Raw genomic sequence first — 23919 nt, forward strand, 5'->3', positions numbered from 1 at the left:
CCAAAATAATATTTTAAAAATAAAAGTTTTACCTGTTCAGAGTTATTTTCTAAATTAATTCCAGTGACCTCTAAAATCTCAGCTATAATAAAATCCTTGAAATTGAAGAAGGTATCTGAAGTTATGATACCTTGGCGCCCTTTTTTCATGGTTTCAAGTACAAATACTGATAGAAAGTCCTTCTGTTCTGTGAAATGCTGTGCCAGTTTGTAAAATTTTCTTATATGATTCAAGACCAGGCTTTTCAAATTTCTTATGTAATGTAATACAATGAGTTAAATATTAAAGTAAACACATTTTCAACCCAAAAAGTATTTTTTTCCTTCAAAGCTATCAAAAGGAAACCTTTTGACAATTTGCTTTTTTATTTGCTAATTCACATTCTCTGTTGAAAAGTCATGTCAATTTAATTTTTAAATGGAAAAAGAGGTGGGAAAAGTCCTTACTAGTTGCAAGATCCAAATTACCACTTCTACTGATTCCCATATTATTGCTCTTATCCTTCTGTGGGATTTGTGGATCAGTTGCAAACTGCAACATTTTTTTTTACCCTAATGTAAATGGTGGTATCTGAGCATACCTGTATATGTGGTGCAGCATAGTCAGCAGCAAAGAGGCTCTTGTTAACATGGAGGCTTTTTGCTAGCCATTAAATACTAGGAAAATTTTCATGTTCAAACTTTCACTAGTTGTACTGGGACAAAATGTAGATCAGATAGTTCAGTCTTCAACACTATGGAATAGCAAACACAGTCATTTTATTCCATAGGGGAAATCATAGGAGAAGCAAAGGTAATATAGAGTGAATGACAGCCAAAACCCCAAGATTGCAAAGTGTTAAACAAAGTGCTTACATTAGAGCAACATGTGAGACAGAGGAAATGGAGCTATAATGGAGCTCTCGTGATGAAAGCAACAAATTAAGCAGCAGAAACTTTTTGGTGATAAAATTAATGTTCTGTTTCTTTTGATTCCCATTTGTCAAGATGATTGCTAGTGCTAGGGCAAGACAAATAGGCATGGCCAGCTGAGCCATAGGGATGAAATGGCATCATCCAATCTGATGGCAAAATGAGCAATTGCAATGGTTTAATACAGTAAAAAATACCATAGAGGCACATCCTAGCACTCACCTCAAGTGGCTGCTCCTCACATGTTGGAACTGAATCCTCCTCAATAAAAGTTTGGTTATAACCCTCCGGGCTGTAAGTGCTTGACATTTGGAAGTCATATTAGCATCTGCTAGAGGTGAAATCTCCCTGGTCTGTTAATATAATAAATTCTTTTAGATAAGTATGATAAATTACACTTACTGAAATGCATGTTGCTTTACTGTTAGTCTTGTAGCTCGTTTTCAACAATCTCACTTGGAACATTGTTGAAATGGTTTTCATTTTTATATACTTTATTATTGCCCTGCTCCACATATTGTAAACCTTTTTTTAAATGCTGTTCAAAAGCTTTCACTTTAAAAGAGTTTCCAGGCAGTTTTCTATTTGATAGAAGCTTTCAAAACAGCAGCCATAAGAAATGTCTAAACTTCTATCAATAGTACATAGGCAAAATTGATACATATTCGTAGCAAAGAGAAAAAAGTAATTTAATGACTCTTTCTTTCTATGACAGTTTTTTTAAACAGCACTGATCTTGGTGCAAATTTAAATAAATATTTAGACTAGAGTAAAATGCATTTTAAAAACTGTGAGTGAGGGTAATTTTGCCAACTTAAACAAGGGAAAATAATTTTCAAATTTTCATAGTGTCCTTTAACAGCTGTGCACAATTATTAAATATGCTTTTATATCTCTAGGCAATATTTATCGTTTTACTTTTTAGAATACAGCTTAGAATATTAAGTTTAGGGTTTTCATAAGACATGTCTGTGTCCTCTGAATTCTTACAGATGCTTGAAGTCCCCCGTAGGTACTGAAAGGCTGCAATGAGGTCTTTCCAGAGCCTTCTCTTCTCCAACTCCCTCAGCCTGTCTTCATAGGAGAGTTGTTTCAGCCTTCTGATCATCTTTGTGGCCCTCCTCTGGGTCCATTCCAATAGGACCACGTTTTTTCTGTGCTGGTGTCCAAAGAACTGGATGCAGCACACCCAGTGGGGTCTCATGAGAGTGGTGTAGAGGGGCAGAATCACCTCCCTTGACCTGCTGGTCACTCTTCTTGTGAGCAAACAAGAAGACTTGCTTGGCTGCAGAATGGGGAGCTGTTTAAACTTCTTTCTTTGACCCCATCATGAATAGTTTGCAGCACAGTAGCTCAGGTTCAGTGGAAGAAATCTAGAATTGCACCTTCCCCCTGCTTTCTAACCTGGTGAGGAGGCCAACATGTTGTGATGCAACAGGCATGAGGCAGAATCACATCCAACCAAGACCTGTCTTCCATGCCACAAGGGGAAATTCTCTAATAGAACTCAGGCTATATATCAAATATGGTCTCTAATAAACACTTCTGCAGTGGTTGTATTTTAAAGGAAAATTATGAGCTCTGTTTGCAGCCTTTGAAGATACATCTTAAGCACTAAAATCCAGCAGCAGTTTCAACCCTGTACCAAAGATGGGTGCCAAGTCTCTGAGGGAAATCAAATTTCTGACACAGCAGTCTCAACAGTATTTTCTGTGGAATAGCTTCAGTATTGCCATTATTCTCAGCTGACTAACATGCTCTAGGGAACTTGCAAGTGTCATCCAGACTGAAGATCTCATTGCAGGGGCCGGTAACTTCAAGTTAAGGCTTACATTGCTGAGTGTCATAATATTACTTCCCTTTTTGGGCTGTAGAATTTTATTTTGAAGTAGTAACTAGGATTTCCTTTCCTTCTGTAAACATCTTTCTGAAAGGATCTAATAAACCTGCTACACAGATGATTGAGCTTTCCATGTGGATTGCTGTTTTCCTCGTTTAAAACTGCCTATATGTCACTCTAATTAAAGCCTGGCAGGTCATTAAATTGCTAGAATGAAGAAACAGCATGATTTTTAATCCTTACTTTGGAGGACCTTTTTCAGTTTCAAGTGCTTTCCTTCCGTATCAGTGAACCAGTAGGAAGTCACACAGATTTATCCTTTTTCCTCTGCAAGGAGTGTCGTGTTTCAGAGTGCTGCTGCCGCTTGCTCACCACAAAACATAAGCTTACAGAATTCAAAGCCTTTTTTATTAACAGCAGATGTAAAGTAGTCCTGTCCAAATGCCAGGGTTTATTTGATAGCAGTGATATTTCTGATACCATATCTATGTTGAATAAATTCTCCAGCTTTTTTATTAAATGTCTAGGAGAGATATTTGCATGCTGAACAGGTACACTAATTACCTTTTTTATTTTTTTTGGAGGGTGTGATTTCCTGAGAGTGAATGATGACAGTTTGACAGGTACTCAGAAATATCAGTGGAAGATATGGGCATATTTGAAAAAGGAGCATAAAGGAGCTAATAACTAATAGAGGTTGATGGGGAAGAGGGAAGCAAAAGACGTAGATGCAACATGGTCTTTTTTTCCTTTGAAATTGTGTATGATATTACAGGATTGGCTGGCATTACAGAATCCCTGTGCTATTGCAAATTAAAATGGTTTTGAAGTTGTTCAAGTCAACCATTTCATAATCTGTGTCAGAAAAAAAAAAAAGCTTTTATGTGACAATAATGTTTCTGGGATGATATTAAGTCATTTAATCTAGTTGATGAGTTCCATGCCCTGATCATTTATAGCCATGAAAGATTATGTATACATCAGAGAAATAGTTTTCCAATGTGTATGTTTATTTTCCTTGTTAACTTTATAATGCTGGTGCTTTGCTTCTGCCTTCACTTCTACTTCATCCAAGGAGTTCATTTGAGTAATTTGTTTCCACACAGAATGCCTTTCAAGAAAATCACAGAATCATTGAATAATGTAGGTTGTATTAGACCTCAAAGATCACCAAGTCCAGCCATTAACCTGACACTCTCAAGTCCACCATTTAACCATGTCCCTCAGTGCCACATCTGCATCTACACATCTTTTAAATACCTCCAGGGATGGTGGCTCCACCCTTCCCTGAACAAACAGCCTAGCTCAATTTTTGGCAGTGATTTCTGTGAAGAAATTTTTCTTAAAATCCAATCCAAACTTCCCCTGGTGAAACTTGAAGCCATGTCCGGTTTTTTTATAAAAGCAACATGTCCACTTTCCTCCCACCGACAGATCCACAGCCTTTCTAGAGGTAGCTGAACCTACTCTGAGAGCACAGTTGCCTCATTCATGTCACTGGCTCATCCTGCTCTGATCATGCAGCACAGGGTGACACTGTCCAGGCGAGCTTTTGGAGACCTTTGCCCACAGAGGGGAATGTGGGATGACCCTGCTGAAACACGGGACTGCTGAGGGGGAGGAATGGACCCAGCATCTAAACATTTCTGGTTTCTGTGAGCTGGTTTACATGCTTCAGCAAATAAGACATGGCTATATCATCAGAACGTGTTTATCTCTGGCTTCTGTTTGACACTTCCACTTGCATAATTGTTACAGCTGGAGTTGTGCGCAAATGATTTCTTTATTATTCATAGCAGCAGGTGCTGCGGCAGTCTTTTGGCTAGAGTTGTACTCTCTTGGTCTGTGGTTTCTATATATTTGATTGGCTGGTGCCATGCTGTTCAGATGGGTTGCTAGTCCTCCAATAAATGTATTTTGTTACACAATCAGTTATATAGTGCATTATCATTTCCATAAATCACTTTTAGTTGGCAGTTTTCTGTTGCCACTTGAGATTGTTCCAGCAATAATTTGCATCCTTTTTTGTATGGCATCCTAAAAAGATCTTGGAAGTTAACATAGCCTGTGTATGATTTTAATAGCTGGTGTCCTTCTGGCAGCACTAGAACACACAAACCAGTTATCCGTGAAGGACTGACATATTTATTTTCGATTCACATATCATTTATGTATTCTTCAAGAAGTGCTTATCCAAAGATTTAGTATAGCAATTTAGGCATCAACCAGGCTTATGCCAGAGTTGTGATTCTAAAAATCAGGTGCCTGTCCCCAGGGGGGGTGATAAACAACACTGCAGCTCACTGAAGACTGGAGAGACAGTATGATATGCCTCATTCAGAAAGGCATCCCAAAAACCTGGCACACTCATGTGGGACCTGCCTGTCCCTTGCCAATTGACACAGCCCATGCCTGAATTTCCTACTTCTCTGTGGAAATGAGATACTTTGCCACTAATGAAACATGATTTGGACTCAGCCACTTGTTACCTTCCCATCAGAAGTGACCACTCCACTTGATCCCTGCTGGCTAAACATAGGTCAACTTCAGCTGCTGCTCAGGCAGACCTTGCAATGGAGCAAGAGGCTCTTTTAGAATGAAATTGCCTTGCAAAAGGCAAAAAAATGTAGCCTAGCTGTGCTTTTCCTATTATTAAGAGAGATGCCTAATCAATTCAGTTCCATGCTCAGAGGAGGAATTTTCCAATATCTCAGTAAAATTCTTCATTAAATAAAAGGTAAATAAAAAGCATGTTTTTATAGACAGATTCCTATCAAGGCTGCAGAAGCAATATTGACTGAAGAGATAAGAGAGCACTTGGTGCATCTGATGGAAAGGTGCTGATGCTTGTCCATGTGGGGACAAGCAGATAACAGGAACAGGGTGTGTCACTGCAAGGCACAGGAGTGTCTGTCTTTTCAGGTGCCTGCATATTGGGCACTTCACACTGGTACCTGGAGGAATCAGTTCACCCTTCTGTTTAATTAAAAAAAAAAAATAGGTGCAGCTTCACCCATTATGCTAGTTTCATTTACAGCCTGCATTTCTGAGAGAGTTGATGGATCTATGAAAGGAAATGCATTTAATCACTGTCAACAACCTCCTCATTTGAGCATTGAAAGCTATTAAAGGGAAAGGTAATGGACCAAGAGGTGCATCCAAGTGTGGTGTTAATGGCACCCCTTTCATTTAGCAATTTAGCATGGCAAACCCAAAGCAGCAACGTGAAAAATATATAAAAATATGAAGAAAACAGCATGTCAGGTCAGTTTGCCATGAGCCTCAGGCAGAGCAACCCTCTCTTGGTCACAGATGAGCAGGAAACAGACATCTACCTTTCCAAGTCACAGTGTCCTGTTTCTTGCCCATCAGTAGAGCTGCTTACACAACTTTTCATCAGCCTGTCTGCTCCCTGAGCCCCAGCAGCATTGCAAGATCCTTTCAGGCAGGTTCCAGTGTTGCACCTTATGTATCCTTGCGGCACATACTCTGCTTGTAGAGTATGCTCCCGGACTCACTCACTGCGAGACAGGTGAACCTGATTTGAGAACGGGTGCCAGGTTGTTATGAGCAAGCAAAACTAGCTATTCTGCATGATTTTTATTGATAAGCTCTGGGTTTTATGCTTTGTGTAAGGTAGTGATGATTAATAATTACAGTGATTGTCATTGTGAAATGTGGAACTTATTTGAAGGAAAAAATTACCATTATTAAAGAAAAATCACTTTCTTACAGATGCTGTTTCAGAAGCTGTGCAAGGAAAAAGCAGGTAAGGCTGCATTACTTCTTGAAAGTTTCTTGGTGGTTTGTGTAGCCATGTGTGCAGTGATGGAGGGCCCAGGGAGTCTCTGCTGTGAAATAGGTGTTCAGTGCATTCGTGATAACTTCTTCCATGCTGCTGTTCATGACCTGTTGTTGTAGGATTAAGGTGGTTCTTATGAAAGCTGATAATTCATCACCTTTTGACTTACACCTTGCAAGGTAAGTTCTGAAATAATGGGGATAAACCCAAACATTTGTTACTGGTGTCAGAGTGGGACTGAAGGTCTTGCCATGGCACTGGTATGTGTGTGTGTGTGAGAGAAAGGTGAGCCGAGCTGAGGAACACCTCAGAGCTTTTTCTGTCCCAGCAGTCACTCAGCAGCTGAATCCAATGAGGAAGCTCATTACAGAGGCATATTTTTCAAAAAATCCAACAGCCCCCTGGGACCCACATGTCCCAAGTGGCAGAGTCAGAATGCCTGACTTCTCCCTTAGCAGGAGCCCACTATCTGGTTGGAGCATTTTAAATATTAACAGCATTAGTGAGTTTGACCATTATGGAGGAATTGTTTAGGGCCAGCAAGGCACCAAGACTAGAGCAGTAAGCAGAGCTAAAGACTCAGCCTGAACTGCACATACATTATCATGCCAGGAGCTAAGGAAAGGTTTTGATAGACAGATATGTACACACACATAGATCCTGGTTCAGCAAGATACTTAACACACAATTAAACCTGCATTTGACAAAACCAATTAATTGCAACAGGCGTAAGAAACTGCTTGGATGATTTGCTTAATTGAGAGTAAATGTCCTTATTAAATTGTAATGAAGCACAATTAAGAAATACAGAGAAAAGAAACTGCTTCCCAGAATGTGGGTTACTGGGGTTTAATAACAGCCTCACAGTTTTGCAAAAAGAAATGTTCCCAAAGTCTAGATGAATCCACCTTCCCACAAAAGTCTTTGCCAGCTAGGAGTATTTCAGTCATAAACCAACTGACCTCTGGAGTCACCTATTTCTGACTGCATTTTCTGTTTTGTTAGTCAGGATGTATGCAGAGTGCCAATTAAAAGGAAAGCAATTGGACTGTAATTGCCCCTCTGTCCCTAGATGACTTAGCATCTTTCTTTTTGGCCTGAAGGACTAGTTTAAGCCAGTTTGCTCACTCAGTAATTTCTTCTTGCATCTGTCTCTGATCTAAACTGCATCCACAGTTCATTCCAGGGGCCAACCTTAACTCAGTTAAAATCAGATGAACGTGGCTTTTTGGAGTCAATTTCACTGCTTCAGTGGCTCTGCTGGCAAACTTAGTGGCTTAGCAAAATGACAGAAATCCTGGGCTAGAACACTCAGGTCTCTGTAGGCAATTCCACCCTCATGTACTTTAATTCAGGTCAACAAAACATAAGGGCTGCTGAATGTAGTGTAAATGTACGTATTTTCATTGGAGCTCTATACACATTAACTTTTCCTGCCTTATGATTTGGTTGTGGATTTATTCCATGATGGTATTTGCCAATGAAACACATGCCTGGGCTTTTCCAAAGCTAAACAAATTTCAGAAGTTCTGAGATTGATTGAGCAATTGTTTTAATTGTATTCATTGTTGGATCAAAACCTTTCTGTGCCACTGAAGGCTCACTTTATAAAGAAAAAGGAAAACCTGTCAATGGCACATGCATTTTAAATAAAACGAATTATTTTAGCAGTGTTCCCATTTTATAGTATGATTGATTTTTAATTGTTTTACTTTTATGACAATATTAGTTTTGTCACCCAAAGAGATAAAATTTTAGTGCCTATCTTAATGGTAGGATGATGGTTGAAAAGCTGAAGACAGCAGGCACGAAAGAAGAATGACAGGTCATTTTCTGACACAGTTTGGTCACTGAGGTGAAACTTTAGTCATAGAAATCTAGCATATGGTAGAGCTGGTAATAAATTTATCATTAAAATGCTTCTGGCAGAAAATGTCCATTTCTTCAAATAGAACATTTTACAGGAAAAGGTTAGCATCCATTAATCTATTTCAAATTGTTTCTGTAAAATAGGCACACACTTCTCAGCATGCAATGATTTAACAGTCTTTAAAGTCTTTAAAATAAGAAGTGTTAATTTTTATTGAACTTCGAAATTTTGGCATTGAAATTTTTTACACTGAATTATTAAAAAAGAAAAAAAAGAGAGAGATAAAAATGGTTTCTTCCAGATTTGCAGTTGCTAAACATTTCTGATATTTTCTGTGCTTTCTGGATAATAAATTTTCTGGTTTGAAATTTCTTTCATGAAAACCTGTCCTGCTGTATCAGCCACACACAGAACACAGCACTCACTGTTCTACCCAGGCTTGTTTTCTGCATCATTCTCCCCTTACATCCTTACTTCTTATTCTTTCTCATTCTCTTTTGTCATTTATTCTTCTGACCCCTTTCTTGGCCAGAACTCTAGAGCTCTCAGGGGCCAAGAGAGTCTTTTAGCAGAGTGCCAGTGGGTCACCCTGCCCTCCCCACCAAAGAGCACCTATAACCCCATCCTGTCAGGGGCTGGGGATGCACAGGGCAGCTCAAAGGCTGGGCTGTCCTCAGCTTCCAGTCATTCTCCATGTAAACCATTTATGCATTTGAGAGGGGAAAAAAACTGCCCTTTGGAATGCTGTTCTCTCTTTTGTTGAGTTTTATGTTGCTTCCCCCCTCCCCCCCTCCCCCCCAAATTAATGCAATATTTTGGGGCTTCTATTACCTGGATTTGTAGTGGGTAGTGGGTGCCTTGCAATATGTTAAGCAGGACCCAAAATGTGTCTAAGAAAAGCTACAGCTGTACAGACCATCCAGCCACACCAGGGAACCTTCTCTGAAGTACCAGCGTTGCTGGCAGAGTCACTGCATGCTTGCCAGGCCTGGTGTCATTACTTCCACATGTAATAACATTGGTACTTATAAGAGTGCATTCACTGGAATTAATGATGATCTAATCATTCAAAAAAAATGAGATGGGTTTCTTGAGGCATGAATTTATTCTGCTTTCTGTTTTCTTTAATCATGGCAGGATGCACCATGAGCTGGGGGCTCCCTGGGGGATAGGGCAGGGACAGGAACAGAGACAGCTCCAGGATGAGGCCTGGGGATAGTGTTGGGCCAAGGATGGGATGGGATGTCAGTCTGCAAGTTGGGTCACATGGCTGGGCAGGACTGTGGCAGAGAACAGCCCTGCCACAGCATCGTGGGGCTGGGATGAACAGCTCTGGGTTGGGCTGAAATGGAGTTCCACAAAGACTTGGAATTGTATATATTTATATAATTTCATGCTGTTAAGTAAATACAATGTTATTGGACTTAGATCTAGGCTGCAAATGTGGTGTTTGTCCACACCCTTTAAGATGTAGTTAGCAAAGTGCGAGGGACAGGTGAAAGAAAGGACAAGCAGTTTGGAGGGGAAAAGTTGGTTTCATGCAGACAGGCTCACCCTTGGCCTAAGGTGAGCAAGTTGTCTATTGGCTTTCTGTAGAACTGGTAAACAGGAAGGCAATTCACATTTGTGCAGCATGTATGTGATGGCATTAATAAGCAAGTTTTACAAAGATGTAAATAATACCCTGTTCTGTGGCTTTACCAAGACCTGTGAAAACATCAGATTTATCCACTGAACTCTGCTTTCTTTGGCTATGAATGTGGCTATCCCGGTGGTACCTGAGGTTTCAGCCATTGAACCACGTTCTGCTGTCATTAATAGATGATACCATTAATAGGACTGCCCCTGTCCCATCTCCATGCAATAGACCACTCTGTTCAAGTCATCATCATCAATATCAATGCTTTTCTTCTCACATTGCCAGGTACATAATACCAAACCCAGTCTGCACCACCTAGCTCTTCTGCCCTGGCAATGTAGGAGGTCCTAATTGTCTGCTGTGGTACCCCAGAGAGCACCATGCTTAGGTGCTGCTCTTGCCATCAGATTGCTGCTGGGTTTGTAGGTAGCCTGTGGGAATCACTACTAAAACCTGGCTGACTGATGCTGTGTATTCTTACTATCCCCCAGTATATGTCTTAGTAAAAAACATTCCACTCAGATTGAGCATTCTAGCTGCCTAATGTATTTTAAACTTATCACCACATAGCTCAAGTGACTAACACAGAGCACACTTCATCACTGGTACAGAAAACGAGCCCTCACTTTGCTGACAAAAATTTGAAGTTGGATTAAAAGCTGACACATCCTCTATTTTAGTGGTATGTATGAAACACTAAATATAGCAGCGTGCTCGTGTATTTGCTGATGCATGGTAATGTAGTCTGTAGCAGAACAGCAATGGGCTGGCAAGGAAGATGGTGCACTGCAGTAATACGATAAAATCCTCATGTGACCTTGGCCATTTCAGAAGTACTCCATGGATAATTGTGTATCCTTGACTGATATAATGCAAAATTCAAACAGGGGCAGCAGTGGTCCCAGGGCTTTAATGAGCAGCCTGATACTGCAATATTTGCCCAGGCATAATGCAAATTGACTTCAAGGAGAGGTCTCCATAGTGTAAGAAACAGAACTGTGCTATATAGCAGCTGTATATGAACAACTGCCAACAACGGGCCTGATTCTGGGAAATGGGAGGGAGCTGTAACTCCATCTGGCTTTTGTTAGAAACTGAAGGTGCTTGATTCATCGCAAAATCAAACCTGAGTACAGTACTTTCAACTGATTACATATTTTTTATGTTTCTTTAGTCATAAAAGGTTTTATGCTCATGGTTTTATTTTACCTTTGCTGCAGTCCCTGGGCAGGAATTATGAGTTAATCACACTCTGAACAGGGAAATGGATGTGGCTCACAGAACCGTATCCTATTCTGGGATTTTCCTCTTGCTTGTGGGGGGATGGAGGTGATCTCTTTAAGCCTTTCACTTGCCATGGATGTCTGACAAGTGTGCTGGTGGTGGAGCTGAGGCTGTGACTGTGAAACCCCTCTTCTCATCTTCTTCAGGGGGGACTAGCAGCTGGATTAGACATTCAGCAGTGCCTTGCAAGACCTAGGCAGTACTTGTGTATCATGCTGTCATTACTCCACCTATAAAAGTTTATCCAAGATGAAAACCTGACCTTAAATAACTGGAGAAAATAAAATATCCTCATCCAATGATCCTGCGCACTTACTAGAAAGCAGAGCAAGGTCACTTTGACATGTTTCCAGCACAAAGTGGAGGTGCTTATTTTGGACTGAAAAATGAACAGGCTGTTTTCCTAAAGAGTGAAAGTAAACTTTTGAACAAACCCGGCTGTTTGGTGACCTTGGTGGCCTCTTAACTAGTTATGCTCTCTGTTGCTCAAATTAGAAGTAGGTAGAGTTGGTGCTTGTCCTGCAGTCAGTGCATCAGAGGGTCGTTTCATTTGGCTCCAGTTCTAACTTTTCTGCAGTACCAGTTTGGCTTCCAAAATTAGGCAGTGAGATTGCCTCTGCCTTTCATAATCAGAAATGACAGAACAAAGCCCTTCTTTGTTCTCCTAAAAAGGCAAATCTTTGTTAGTCAGCTCTTACTGATGTGTTGGAGTAGTTGAGGGCACTCAGATCTTCTCCTCTCAAAAGCAAGAGGAAAATGAGATAATGCTGTTTTTCAAAAAAAAAATCAAAAAAAGGCCAGGTATAGATTAGAAATTTATATGTTTACTGTTCTGATATGTGAATTATAGACAAAAGCTTGATTCATTAAGAAGTACTCTGAATTTTATATAGGACATTTCTAAAACAGCAAAGCAGCAATGTATAAAAACACTTTATACACATGCAACTACTCAGTGTGATTCTTAATATCTTTCTCTATGTCTCTGCTCCATGGTTCTTTCTGTGACTTTGATTTTTAGTCAACATTTTAAATAAGAAAGAAAAATACTGAAAATAGAGATGATAAATATTAAAAATAATATCTAGTTCGTAATTGTACACAATATAGGTAGTTTCAGAAGAAAGATATTATAAACACTTTTCCTAACTCATTTTGGTTACAGCTTGGACTCCTAAGGAGAGCTGAACACTAAGCAGCTGGTAGATGAGCTTGGGTTTGTAACAACTCTCGAGATGTGACAGGAACCTTGCTGTAAAAGGTGATCTAATTCAGATTGATAAATTGCTATAAAGTTTTGCCTCTGTTGGAATTAGGCGGTGTTGGTTTCCAGCAACTAAATTCATGGAGATACAGGATTCTCAAGTAGTTTTTTTCTGTGACTGAACAATTGCCTGACAAAGGTTGCAGACAGAGAGCCATATTCAGCTCCCTTGTTCCTGAGCAGCCAACTTGTTTTAAACTGGAGGCTTCCAAGAGTCATGACAGAGACAACATTTTGCCATTTAACACTTATTCCAAAAGCAACAAATGCCTGAAATATTTTCACCAAATAATAATAATTTAAAAGTATATTTGTTTTCTGTTTCAATTAGACCTTTCTCTCAGACCTCTCTGATAACCACAATGCAAGCTATGTCCTTGTGTTTTATTCCCTGTGCAAGACATAACTGCAAAAGTTTGAAGGTTAGGCAATTTTTAACCAATGTTAAAGTATACAAGCGGCAAAATAAACCTTTAGCTTTTTATTATGCTAACTAAGCATTAAAGCTCTGAGACACACACAAACAAAGAATAATCTATATGGTAGGAACCTTTCGTCTTCACAGAAAGCATTTCTAATGGGTAGCAGTTCCAACAGTTTTAGTGTTTCCCATTGTTTCCCAAAAAACATTTCCATTGCAACAATTCTTTAGGTTCAGCTTTTGTTATTTAACTCTTTAGTATCAGTTCCTAAGGATTAATGTTTAAGGTTTTGTGCTGCATCAGAGGGACATGCATCATCTCTCTGAACAGCTCAGCACATAAGATGGATTTTGCACTGATTCTTTGCAAGTCAGGCAAGAAAACACAGAGAAAAGCTTCTGGCTGGAACATACTGCAGAGTATTTGGGACAATAAAGCAATCAAACAAAGCAGTCAGCTTCTGGACTTTTGCAACATAGGACCTTTTGTGGGGCTGCAGTCAGACCATGCCACTGTTTCCTGGTACTGAACAACCTGCCATGTGCAGGCTCTGCTCAGAGGATATGGCCATGGCTCAAGGACACACAGCATCTGTGTAGCTGTGACTGGCTGTGAGCAGCGGCGCCTCCTTCCACTTCTGTGAGCACCACGGAACTGCAGCTCATGCCAGAATTGAGCACAGGACCTCATGGCATGAGCCTCAACAGCTTGCAGCCAGGTAATGACTGCATTAATTGGAAGGAAGTAATCACTGCATAAGCCTCTCCCTAAATATAATGGGACCACTAGAGGAGGACAAAGAGCTACGTAGTATTGGTGCCAACTACTAAGAAAGAGGAGCCTTTTTAGAAGGCTTCTCAGCTGAAAACCATCCAGTCTCTGCCCTTCCTGTTCTCCGTATTAGATTCCACCCAGGCAGCAAGTTGCTATGACAGAAGTGCGCATATAGATGCTGGTATTTATTGAGTGCTCAGCACAAGGCATAATCAAATTAGTAAATTCCACCATGCTGTCAAGCCACCACTGAAATGCAGCCAGAGGAGGAGACTGGGGCTGCATATGAATACAAAAGACATACTAAAGCCATCCCATATATCATTCCATTGCATACAATGGCATCTGTCCTTTGTGATCTTGGCTCTGTGTCTTTATGAAGGCAGAGCAATTGGAAAGGCAAGTGCAAGAAAAGAGATGGCCAAAAGGTTGCTTTACAAGTGGGTATTATTGAGTGGATCTGAATCTGCTATTCCAGCCTTCATAAAGTGAAGGCACTTTATGACATAGAGTTTGGGAAGGTAATGGTGTAGGTTTTTATTTTATATTTATTTATATTAGATATATACCTACCCTGCAGTATTTCTTGGTATCCAAAGACACTGTTATATAAGGTTTCTATGATTTAACTCTGAGAAGTACTGATTCTAGCACAGAATCTCATAGGTATATCCTGTAGAAAATTAGGGTTTTTTTCTTTGTAGAGTGAAACTCTCTGCCAGTTGCAGTCACCAGCAACTTTTTGGGATTATACTTAGTCTCTTAATGATACATTTTTAGCTGTAGAGAAAATTATTTGTATCTATAAAGAAAAAAGCCAGCCTCTACTTTTCACGGATTTCAGAATCAAGTAGGTGAGGAAATGGGAGATTCATATATATAAATATATAATGGGAAATATTATATTTCATTAAATGTATATTGTTCTTTCAGGAAACTCTTAAAAATGCTGCTTACTTGGATTGCTAATAAGGTCTTTTTTTTTTTTTTTAATTTTTTGAACTGAGGTAGTGACAATTGGCCTCAGGCCCAGAATAGTGTCCTCGTGAGCACTGTACAGGCAGAACAAAGTCCTTCCCTCACAAACCTTATAGCCTTACATTATCATCGATCATTTTCATACAAAAAGGTGACTTAAAACATTTACATTTGTTTGTAATTCAGCATTCAAATAATTTCTCAGGAGCTTATTTTCATGCATGTTGGTCCATGATTGATGTCCAGGTTACAGTCCCCATCCTGCCAGGTGCTCTTTGCTGTGCCATTGATTCATGCTTATCTTGGCTCCAGGAAGGGCTTACAGTAGCACTGTGGCTGTATGGAGAGCCTCCATATCTGCTCCTGCATGCCCAAAAACACCTGAGTGGTCAGCATTGGCTCAGCCAGCTGCAGCTCAAGGCTTCTTAGTGCAGAAAAGTCAGAAAATTAGTGTCTACAGGAAGTTGGTAATTCACTTCTGTCAAAGAAAGAAGATAGAAGGGTCTGGGCTACAAAATAGGAGGGAGAGATTCAGAGAATCGTCTCTTCTGTGCCTGCTTCCCAAAGCAGTGAAGAAGGAATATGGAGAGAAATAATTATAACATCCCAAACCAACTGGTCTTTTTCCAGCCTTCCCCAGAAGTAAAGCATTTACTTCCCCAGAAGTAAATGCTTTACTTTCCATCCCAGGACTCCATCAAGAAAAGCCACACACTTTGATTTCCAGGTTTTCTGAGTAGGCAAAGCAGGTATAAGGCCACAGGTACTTTGTCATCACTAGCAGATTACTGATATTGAGATCTGTTTTTTTGATAAACATATTGCACATAAACTGAGCTATTACTGTCATAAACTTTTGTCTGCTGACCAACACATAGTCAAAATCTTCAATTTACAGCTCTCTGGACTTTCACGTGGTAAGAAAAAAGTAAGATGAGTTTCCAAAGTTAAAATAAACTTCTGTTTTATATTTCTACCCATTTATAAGGCAGACAGAAAGGATGCAGTACACTCAATGGCTGGATGATGTATTGGAGAACTCAGTATATTCAGTAGCATAGTTTAAAGTGCACCTTTTCATTTGTTGCTTTTGTTGCTGTGATCCTCTTCTATGACCCCATATTTCTGGATTTTTTATAACAACAGCCTTATAGGGATGATATCCAGAGTATTAAGCTACACCTAGGTAAGTGAGTGTGTACAGAAATATGTCAATGTCTCTAATTTGCTGTGATGTATATATGATACGTTGATATAAGTATAGTATACTGTGCTTCCTTAGGTCTTGATAAACCTTGTGTCTTGTGAGAGCTCAGAAGGAAGTTAACTTACTCTTCAACTGTTCATTTGAAACAGCTACACTTTATTCTTAAACAACAAAATTTGGATGGAAAGAGAGGAGTTCTTTCCAGTAGTTTTGTTCCCTTGGGTTTGATCCTTCTTGTAGCAGAGTCTGGCACAGTGTCCTTGGCGATGTCAGTGGAGGCCAAGTGGAGCAATGAAGTACTGGAGTTCTGGGCTGCAGGGCTGTTGAGCATGAATTGCTGTCCTTGGGAAATGGCAGAGCCACCTCTGCTTACAGCACTAGGCTTATGTCATAAGTATTCTTTTGGATGTCGCAGAGAAGCTGCTCTTGGTTTTGCCAGGAAGCACTCTTCCACACCCACTTCAGATTTCTTCTCTTTGCCTCCTCTCCTGTGAGCAAAAGCTCTGTCAAGAAAGCACCTTTATTTGGGCCAGGAAGAGAAGCAGCTGATACTCAGCTAGTTATTTTGATTGCCTGGCTGGTAGGGGTTGGGGGAACAGATAATGTCAAGATTTCCTCTGCATTCCAGATCTGTTTTCCTCCTACGGTTAGCAGGCAGCGAGTGTGACTTTTCCCACTCAGCTTTTCCCACAGTCAGTAAGACTTATCTGACAACAGAGTTAGTGTCAACTGTCCAAAACTAACTAGGAGATATCTTCCTTTCACCACTCCTCTGCTGCTATTGCTTATCAATGTCACTCTCCAGCTTAAATGACTGGTTAATTTACAGACATACTGAGACAAATTCACTTCTGTTGCAACTTCAGTGAGCTCAGTGGAGTTACGCTGTTTGGCCGTAGGTGTCTGAAAAGCGCAAGTGGTAGGAACGTGATACTAACAGAAACAAGAACATTGCAACAGTCAAAACAAAAAGGAAGCACTAAGCTTTGGCAGGATGCCCATTTCAGATTTCAGAGTGTGATCCAACAAGGTGTTCATGTTTTACAGCTGGTGCTGCAAGAGAAAAGTTGTTATTCAACAGCAAAACAATTCCTACATCTCTAATTCAAAACACAGCCCATGTTAAAAAGCAACAAAGGAAGAAACAAGTTACAGGCTTTCAGAACACAAATTCTATTGAGAATCATGACAAATTTGCTTTTAGATCTAATAGAGACTTTGAAAAGACTAGAGTGAAGCTGAAGCACGCTCAACCTGAGATTTTCAAATGAGTCTAAAAGGGTTCAATACTGAACTACTAGTAGAATTCCACAGAAACAGGAAATGTGAGATGGAATTTATACCTCCAGCTTTACTCCAGTCCAAGATGGCTTTCTAAGAACCTCTTCTGTCACTACGGGGTAGAGATGCATTTTTAAATTGTAACATCTTTTTCTGCTAGATCAAGTCCTGCTCCATAGACCTACTGTAGCACCACTTCTAGGCAGCTGGTTTGGGATGGAATGAGATATCCTCTCAAGGACATGTGTTTCCAAACCACCTTCCAACTTCCCTCAATTCTCTTTTCAACAATGGGTGTCCAAAATTCAAGGGAGGGAAATCTGTTGCTTTTGAAATTTTATTAACATTTCTGTTTCACCAATGAAGTAAAAATGAATGAAGTGCAAACCCAAGCATTCTCAAGTTAACTCGGTTAATTTTGTTAACCTGGACTAGCAGTGCAAACAGAGATCATTCCAGGCAAAGCGCTTTGTTCATTGCTCTGCTCACTTCTTTACACCATGCACAAATCCCACCTACTGCTTTTTTCTGTGATAGTCTTCTGGACTCCTCTGTATCTGCTCCCTTTCTCTACATTTCCTTCTTTGCAAAATCCAGTTTTAGTTTTCCTCCTTACCACTATTTAGTTTCTTCTTACAGTCACAGCCTTTTTAGAGTCTGATTACTCTCCTGCTCATGATGCCTTAAAGTGGCCTTTCCTTCCTTCCTTCCTTCCTTCCTTCCTTCCTTCCTTCCTTCCTTCCTTCCTTCCTTCCTTCCTTCCTTCCTTCCTTCCTTCCTTCCTTCCTTCCTTCCTTCCTTCCTTCCTTCCTTCCTTCCTTCCTTCCTTCCTTCCTTCCTTCCTTCCTTCCTTCCTTCCTTCCTTCCTTCCTTCCTTCCTTCCTTCCTTCCTTCCTTCCTTCCTTCCTTCCTTCCTTCCTTCCTTCCTTCCTTCCTTCCTTCCTTCCTTCCTTCCTTCCTTCCTTCCTTCCTTCCTTCCTTCCTTCCTTCCTTCCTTCCTTCCTTCCTTCCTTCCTTCCTTCCTTCCTTCCTTCCTTCCTTCCTTCCTTCCTTCCTTCCTTCCTTCCTTCCTTCCTTCCTTCCTTCCTTCCTTCCTTCCTTCCTTCCTTCCTTCCTGCCTTCCTTCCTGCCTTCCTTCCTTCCTTCCTTCCTGCCTTCCTTCCTGCCTTCCTTCCTGCCTTCCTTCCTTCCTGCCTTCCTGCCTTCCTGCCTTCCTGCCTTCCTGCCTTCCTGCCTTCCTTCCTCCCTTCCTTCCTCCCTTCCTTCCTCCCTTCCTTCCTCCCTTCCTTCCTCCCTCCCTTCCTCCCTTCCTCCCTTCCTCCCTCCCTCCCTCCCTCCCTCCCTTGCAATCAAAACAAATTCTTGCTTTTCTTTCTGCTGGTTAGTGGCCATGTCATGGTCTATCATTGCATCACCCATGGGTTATGTCTTTTTGGCTGGCTGGGGATTAGCCACCTCTCTGGATAATAACAAGCAAGGTTTAAAAACTGAGGACCAAAAGCTGAAATTCCAGATTCCTGTCTATATTCCCAGATGACGATTTGTTACCACTTCTGAAAATTGGAAAGGGACTTCCACTCTAAGACTTAGGGGCACAGTTTATAAAACCATGAAATTTTTGTGCCTGGACAGAGTATTTCCTTAATGCCTTTTCCTTGACAGATGTAATGCTTGGATGCGAGTACATTCTGGAATCTTTTTTGCAAATAAGAGACAAAGAAATTTCCACTGTGAGAAATGGAGCTAAAGTAGAAGTGCTGGAACACATTCATCAGGTTCAGCTGTCCAAGGGAGATAAAATGATGCCCATTTTTAAAGTTGAAAAAAAGTCATTGTGGGCAACAAAAATAATTACTGCTTCCCACATTAATTATCATATGTTTCTGAAAACAACAAAGCAATCTATAACATTCCCAAATGAGAATACAGATGTAGGATCCAGTATGGGTTTGTAAAAAGAAAAAAGAAGCTGCTTTTGCACAGAAAACCAGGAAGAGATAAAACTTATCTTGGCTTTCCAAACTAATATTGCAGAGATATTCAAAACAGAGATGAAAAAATGTGAGAAATCAGTGTGGGAAGGAAAATTTGGTCATAGAACATAAACTTCATAAAAGATACAAAGACACATAAATTGAACTTGTCAGTTTTCAGAATAAAGAGAAGCTAATAATAGGTTACCCAAAGGATTTTACTAGGGCAAGTATCATTTAAAGCTTCATTATCTTGACAAGTGAGTGAACAGATGGCAAAATCTGCAGCAAATTCAAGATTTTCTAGGGTCCTGAGGATTAGAAAGATTTCTGAAAACCAAATTAAAATCACCAAAACAAGGTGATTTGACAACCTCAGTGACGATGGGATTTCAATTTGCCAAAGTGTGAGGTAATGCTCAGGAATGATTTGAAGTGTTCACTGATACTGCATACTTAACGAAGTGTTACCAGCTCAGAAAAATATCTAGGCAGCATTATGGACAGCTTAATTAAAACTGCTCTGTGAAAACAGCTGTTCAATTTGCAGCACTAGTTGTGAGAGCAAATAAAACACTGATTTATACAAACTATAAAAACCAGCATTGATATTATTATAATGTAATCATGTAAATTTAGGGAGCAATATTACAGTGATGCCCAGCATCATCAACATTACAAAAATGTCTACAAAAAGAAACATTCAGAGTAGTGAGCGAAGGATGGTAAGCAGGGAAGACAATCATTTTACTTGCCCCATGAAAAAATGTGGCACTAAATTCCTATTCACCTTTAAGTCATAGGGATATCCAATATATGCTAGATACAGAAGCAGCAGCCCACTCTCTGTGCTGGAACCTTTTTCCGCAGTTAATGAGGATCATCAAAGCAGCAAAAAGTGGAGGGTTTTATGTTCATGTATTCTTAAGAAACATGGTGAGAGTACCCATACTAGATGAAATTTTCCAGCGAAGGATATGGCAATTTTTGCAATTACTTAATCAAAGAATAACTTCACCATTAATGTGAGACTGTCACTAGTGTTTGGTTTAAATTGTGGTGTTGGTTTGTTGGGGTTTTTTTAAGAATGATTAGAGTACTTCTTTTAGGAATGGAGGCTGTCCCTGGTGATTATTGAAAAGACCTTAAATTTCAGCAATTCTGCATTAAAAGGGTAATTTATACTTGTGCAAAGCAAAGTAAGAGCCTATTACTACTTTCTAGTAGTACATACAACCTATTTTGCATTTCTCTTGCCCAGCTATAAAAGATGAGCTACAGGACAGGAAAGAGGTGGATAACCCCAAATCTACTTAAGTTCTAAAGAAGGATAATGTTTCCCAGTTGAAACAGCTTTCTTTATGACTTGACTGGCAGCAGTGAAGTACTTTAAATCATTTTAAAACTATTTAGCAACATTTCAGAATAGAAATAGGGAATAACCTCCAGTATGAGTCCAGTCTAGAAGTAGACTGGTTTTTGGTTTCCATATTTACTTCTGACACTTTTTTTTGCCTTTGGCATTGACAGTCGCATATTTTTAAGGCCTGAACTCTGAAAGTATGTATCTGATAAATTTGATCAAACCAAGGATTACTTAATATAAATGTTCTCTTTCAGGTAAAGTAACTGATCTTCTGTCTCAAAAGCTATCACTGTGGTAAGATCCTGCTGAGTTATAATCCCTTTAGCACCTATTCTCCTAGCAATTTGCATGGGGTTTTGTAATGTAAATGAGTCAAAAATATTCCCTGAAATGCAGAACAATCTCAAGTAATTACTGCTGAACAGATTTGTGTCAGCCCAAAATGACAAAAAGGTGTTGGAAGTAATCTGCATGACAGTAGCATAAGTAAACAAGATAAGCAACAGCTGTACCTGCAGCACTGTAAAGGTGTTCCAACGTCATCTCTAGGAACTGATTTCACTAGAAGTCATTGCAATAGTGAAAAAATGAACTCTGGAACCAGCAATACATACAAGCAAAGTACAACCTTTTCTTGCCACCTGGAACAATCCTGAATGCATATCTCCTTCATTTGCATGACATTTAAATAAAGTCAAGGAGAAATGTCTTGGTGGAGTCTCAAAAAAGCGTTTGTTAATAAGAGTGAGACCAGGCCAGCTGAATACAGTGTTTCAGGGGGAGCTGAAGCCTGCTCTGTTCTTTCTGGAATCACCTTTTCAAGTAATAATAAATAAAAAAGATGGTGCTTTCTGGCAGGCAAGAGGTGGCACACTCAGTTGAGAGCTGTGGCTGTGATCTCTGTCATCATTCTGGTCCCATCAATGTACACAGCAGCAGGTGATGGCGAAACACCTCCTCAAGCTCTCTCTACCTTTGGTATGCTCGGCCAACTACAGAGCAGTCCCTGCTACTGCCTTTCTTGGGAATTAAGTTGCTTTACAATGTACAGTTTTCAATCCAAAAGAGAAAAGAAAAATATATTTTCTAGCTTTCTCCCATGGTCTTTGATGTTACTGTTTATATAATAGTAATTTAATGTCACTCTTAAAATTCAGTTATGTGAAAAGTGCATGAGTGCATAGCTAAGATTTTTTTGCCTCTTGCATGCAGAAATGGGAGCCTATTTGGAAGACTACAAAAAGTTGTGCTTTAATTTCTCACAGGTGACTTCTTTTACATAGACTGTAATTCCCCAGCACCACATCACTGCTCCTATAAAGTCTGCTGCCTACTAAGCTGTGACACCTTACGGCTTACCTCTCTGCGCATATGTAGGGTAGTGTAGTCCACATAAAAATATAACACAGTTTTGTTTCCAGCATAATGAATCTTGAATAAAATGATGCCATTATGCAAACCCCCTTACATGCAGTAGGCAGGAAGAGTACAAGCAAAAAATACTAAGGACCTACAAATTTGTTGCCACAAGTACCTTTTAGACTTGCAATTCATAGCTATGCTTTTGCCTACCTGATTATAGGAAGCCATTACTGAAGTGCTATTGGACATCATTTGTTAACTTTTTTCCCTGAAGCTTTCTGTTATGGTTTTAAGGGCAGTACTACAGGCCTCTGTTTTTCAACCAAAAAAAGTAAAACCCTCAACAACTCAAAGTAAACCTTTCTCTGCATAGCTCTAAAAACTGAAACTGCAGTTGTTACTGCTGACTTGTTAATAAAACACAGACATGGACATTTCCTGGTTACTGTAAACACTGAAATGCTTTTGGAGTTAATGGAATACAGGTGCTGCCTGACACTACCAAAATGTTCTCACAGAAACAGGGACATTTTCGGACAGAAAGAGCCGCAGATCCACCTAGTCCAGCCCCTTCTTCACAGCATGAATATCCTGCTTCTCAGTGGGAATACCCAGATATGTTAAATGTCATGAAACAGGCATTCTTCCTAAGCTTAAGCTCCTTTATACTCCCAGGAATGGCTGTACCACTCAGCCTGCTGGAACAGAGAGTTCTGTAATGCCAGAGCTGGGTGATGGAGTGGGCTTAGGCAGGCTCTGAGGCGGCTGGGAAACCTTCCCAATGGAGCTGTGGGAAATGATGCTTACAATCAAATCGTCACCAGCCTTCACTTCAAATGAGACTCAGACAATACTGTGGACAATTAGCCCTTCTTTATTGTGGAATCAAGAAGAAATTTAAAATCAGCTTTAGTGATTCAAGATCCTGTAGAACAGTTTAGGTTAATAGGGATTGGCTTGGGCCCCAGCCAAATTTTGATTCTGGCCATTATAATCTTCCTACCTGAAATTCTATCCCCTATTGCAACTGGGCACAACACTCTTTATTTACCGGCCAAAAACATGAGTGCCATTGCTTTTTAATTCTACCAAATGAATATATTTAAAATCTGTTAAATAAGCTTAAATAGTAGCCATGTGGCCAGTGATGAAAATTGCAATATACTGATACTTGGCAATATGCTGCCATCAGTCAGTAGCCTGATTACTCAGAAGGTGTGTGTACAGAGAAGTATTTGCGTATCTGAAAAAAAGTTCTTACTCTCACAAGTAAATTCGTTTGGGGAACAATTTGCTTGCATTGTTGTTAGAACCTGCTGTCAAGATTGATCATGTTTTCCTGTGTAATCCAGGAGAGTTATAAAAAAGAAAAACAGAAAAAGCTCCCAGGTCTCTGAACCAATATCCTGCTATGGTGTGTGCTAAATTGCCATTGACTGCTGCAAGGCAAGGCTTTTTTACACAAATGTTCCAATTATTTCTACTGTGATGGTGATAACAGTTGGAACTTTAGAAAAAAAAATTAAAAATCGTGGCTTAGACAAGGTCCCAATACAATATTAAGGAAATGAGCACTTTGAGAGCAAAGAAAGATGTAGTTTAAACCAATATATTTTTGTCAAGTGACTGAAGAGGAGGGGAAAAATCAGACACCAGAAGCTGAAATGAGAAGAACAGGGGCAATATTCTGTGCTGAGACATTTTGTGTTTCAACATAGCTGCTCACTTACTCAAGGGCATTAATCACTTCAAAATTTCGAGCTCAGCTCCAGTAAAAAACCAATACATCTACACATATAAAATGTAGTCCACTTTCCCAGTTGCTTAATCATTGAAGCATTGGCTATTTCTACAGAGACTGGCTTTGCTCAGCACAAGACTTCATATCTTCAATGTAATATATTTTAAAGATGTCCACAGAGCATCTTACGAAAGGAAGTGAAAGT

General features: G+C 39.9%; 1 protein-coding gene across 3 annotated transcripts in view; it reads left to right on the plus strand.

Moving 5' to 3' along the window:
• The window catches only part of STARD13 (StAR related lipid transfer domain containing 13), a 282866-nt gene that overhangs the window by 112429 nt on the left and 146518 nt on the right, over nt 1-23919 (plus strand). For all 3 annotated transcript variants that reach the window (XM_084201227.1, XM_084201228.1, XM_084201229.1), the window contains exon 5: nt 6487-6520. In XM_084201227.1, coding sequence (XP_084057353.1) covers nt 6487-6520 — 34 coding nt within the window. The remainder of the gene's footprint in view (nt 1-6486; nt 6521-23919) is intronic.

This window comes from Fringilla coelebs (genome assembly GCF_963513975.1).
Source record: "Fringilla coelebs genome assembly, chromosome: 2".
In the NCBI taxonomy this organism is placed as follows: Eukaryota; Metazoa; Chordata; class Aves; order Passeriformes; family Fringillidae; genus Fringilla; species Fringilla coelebs.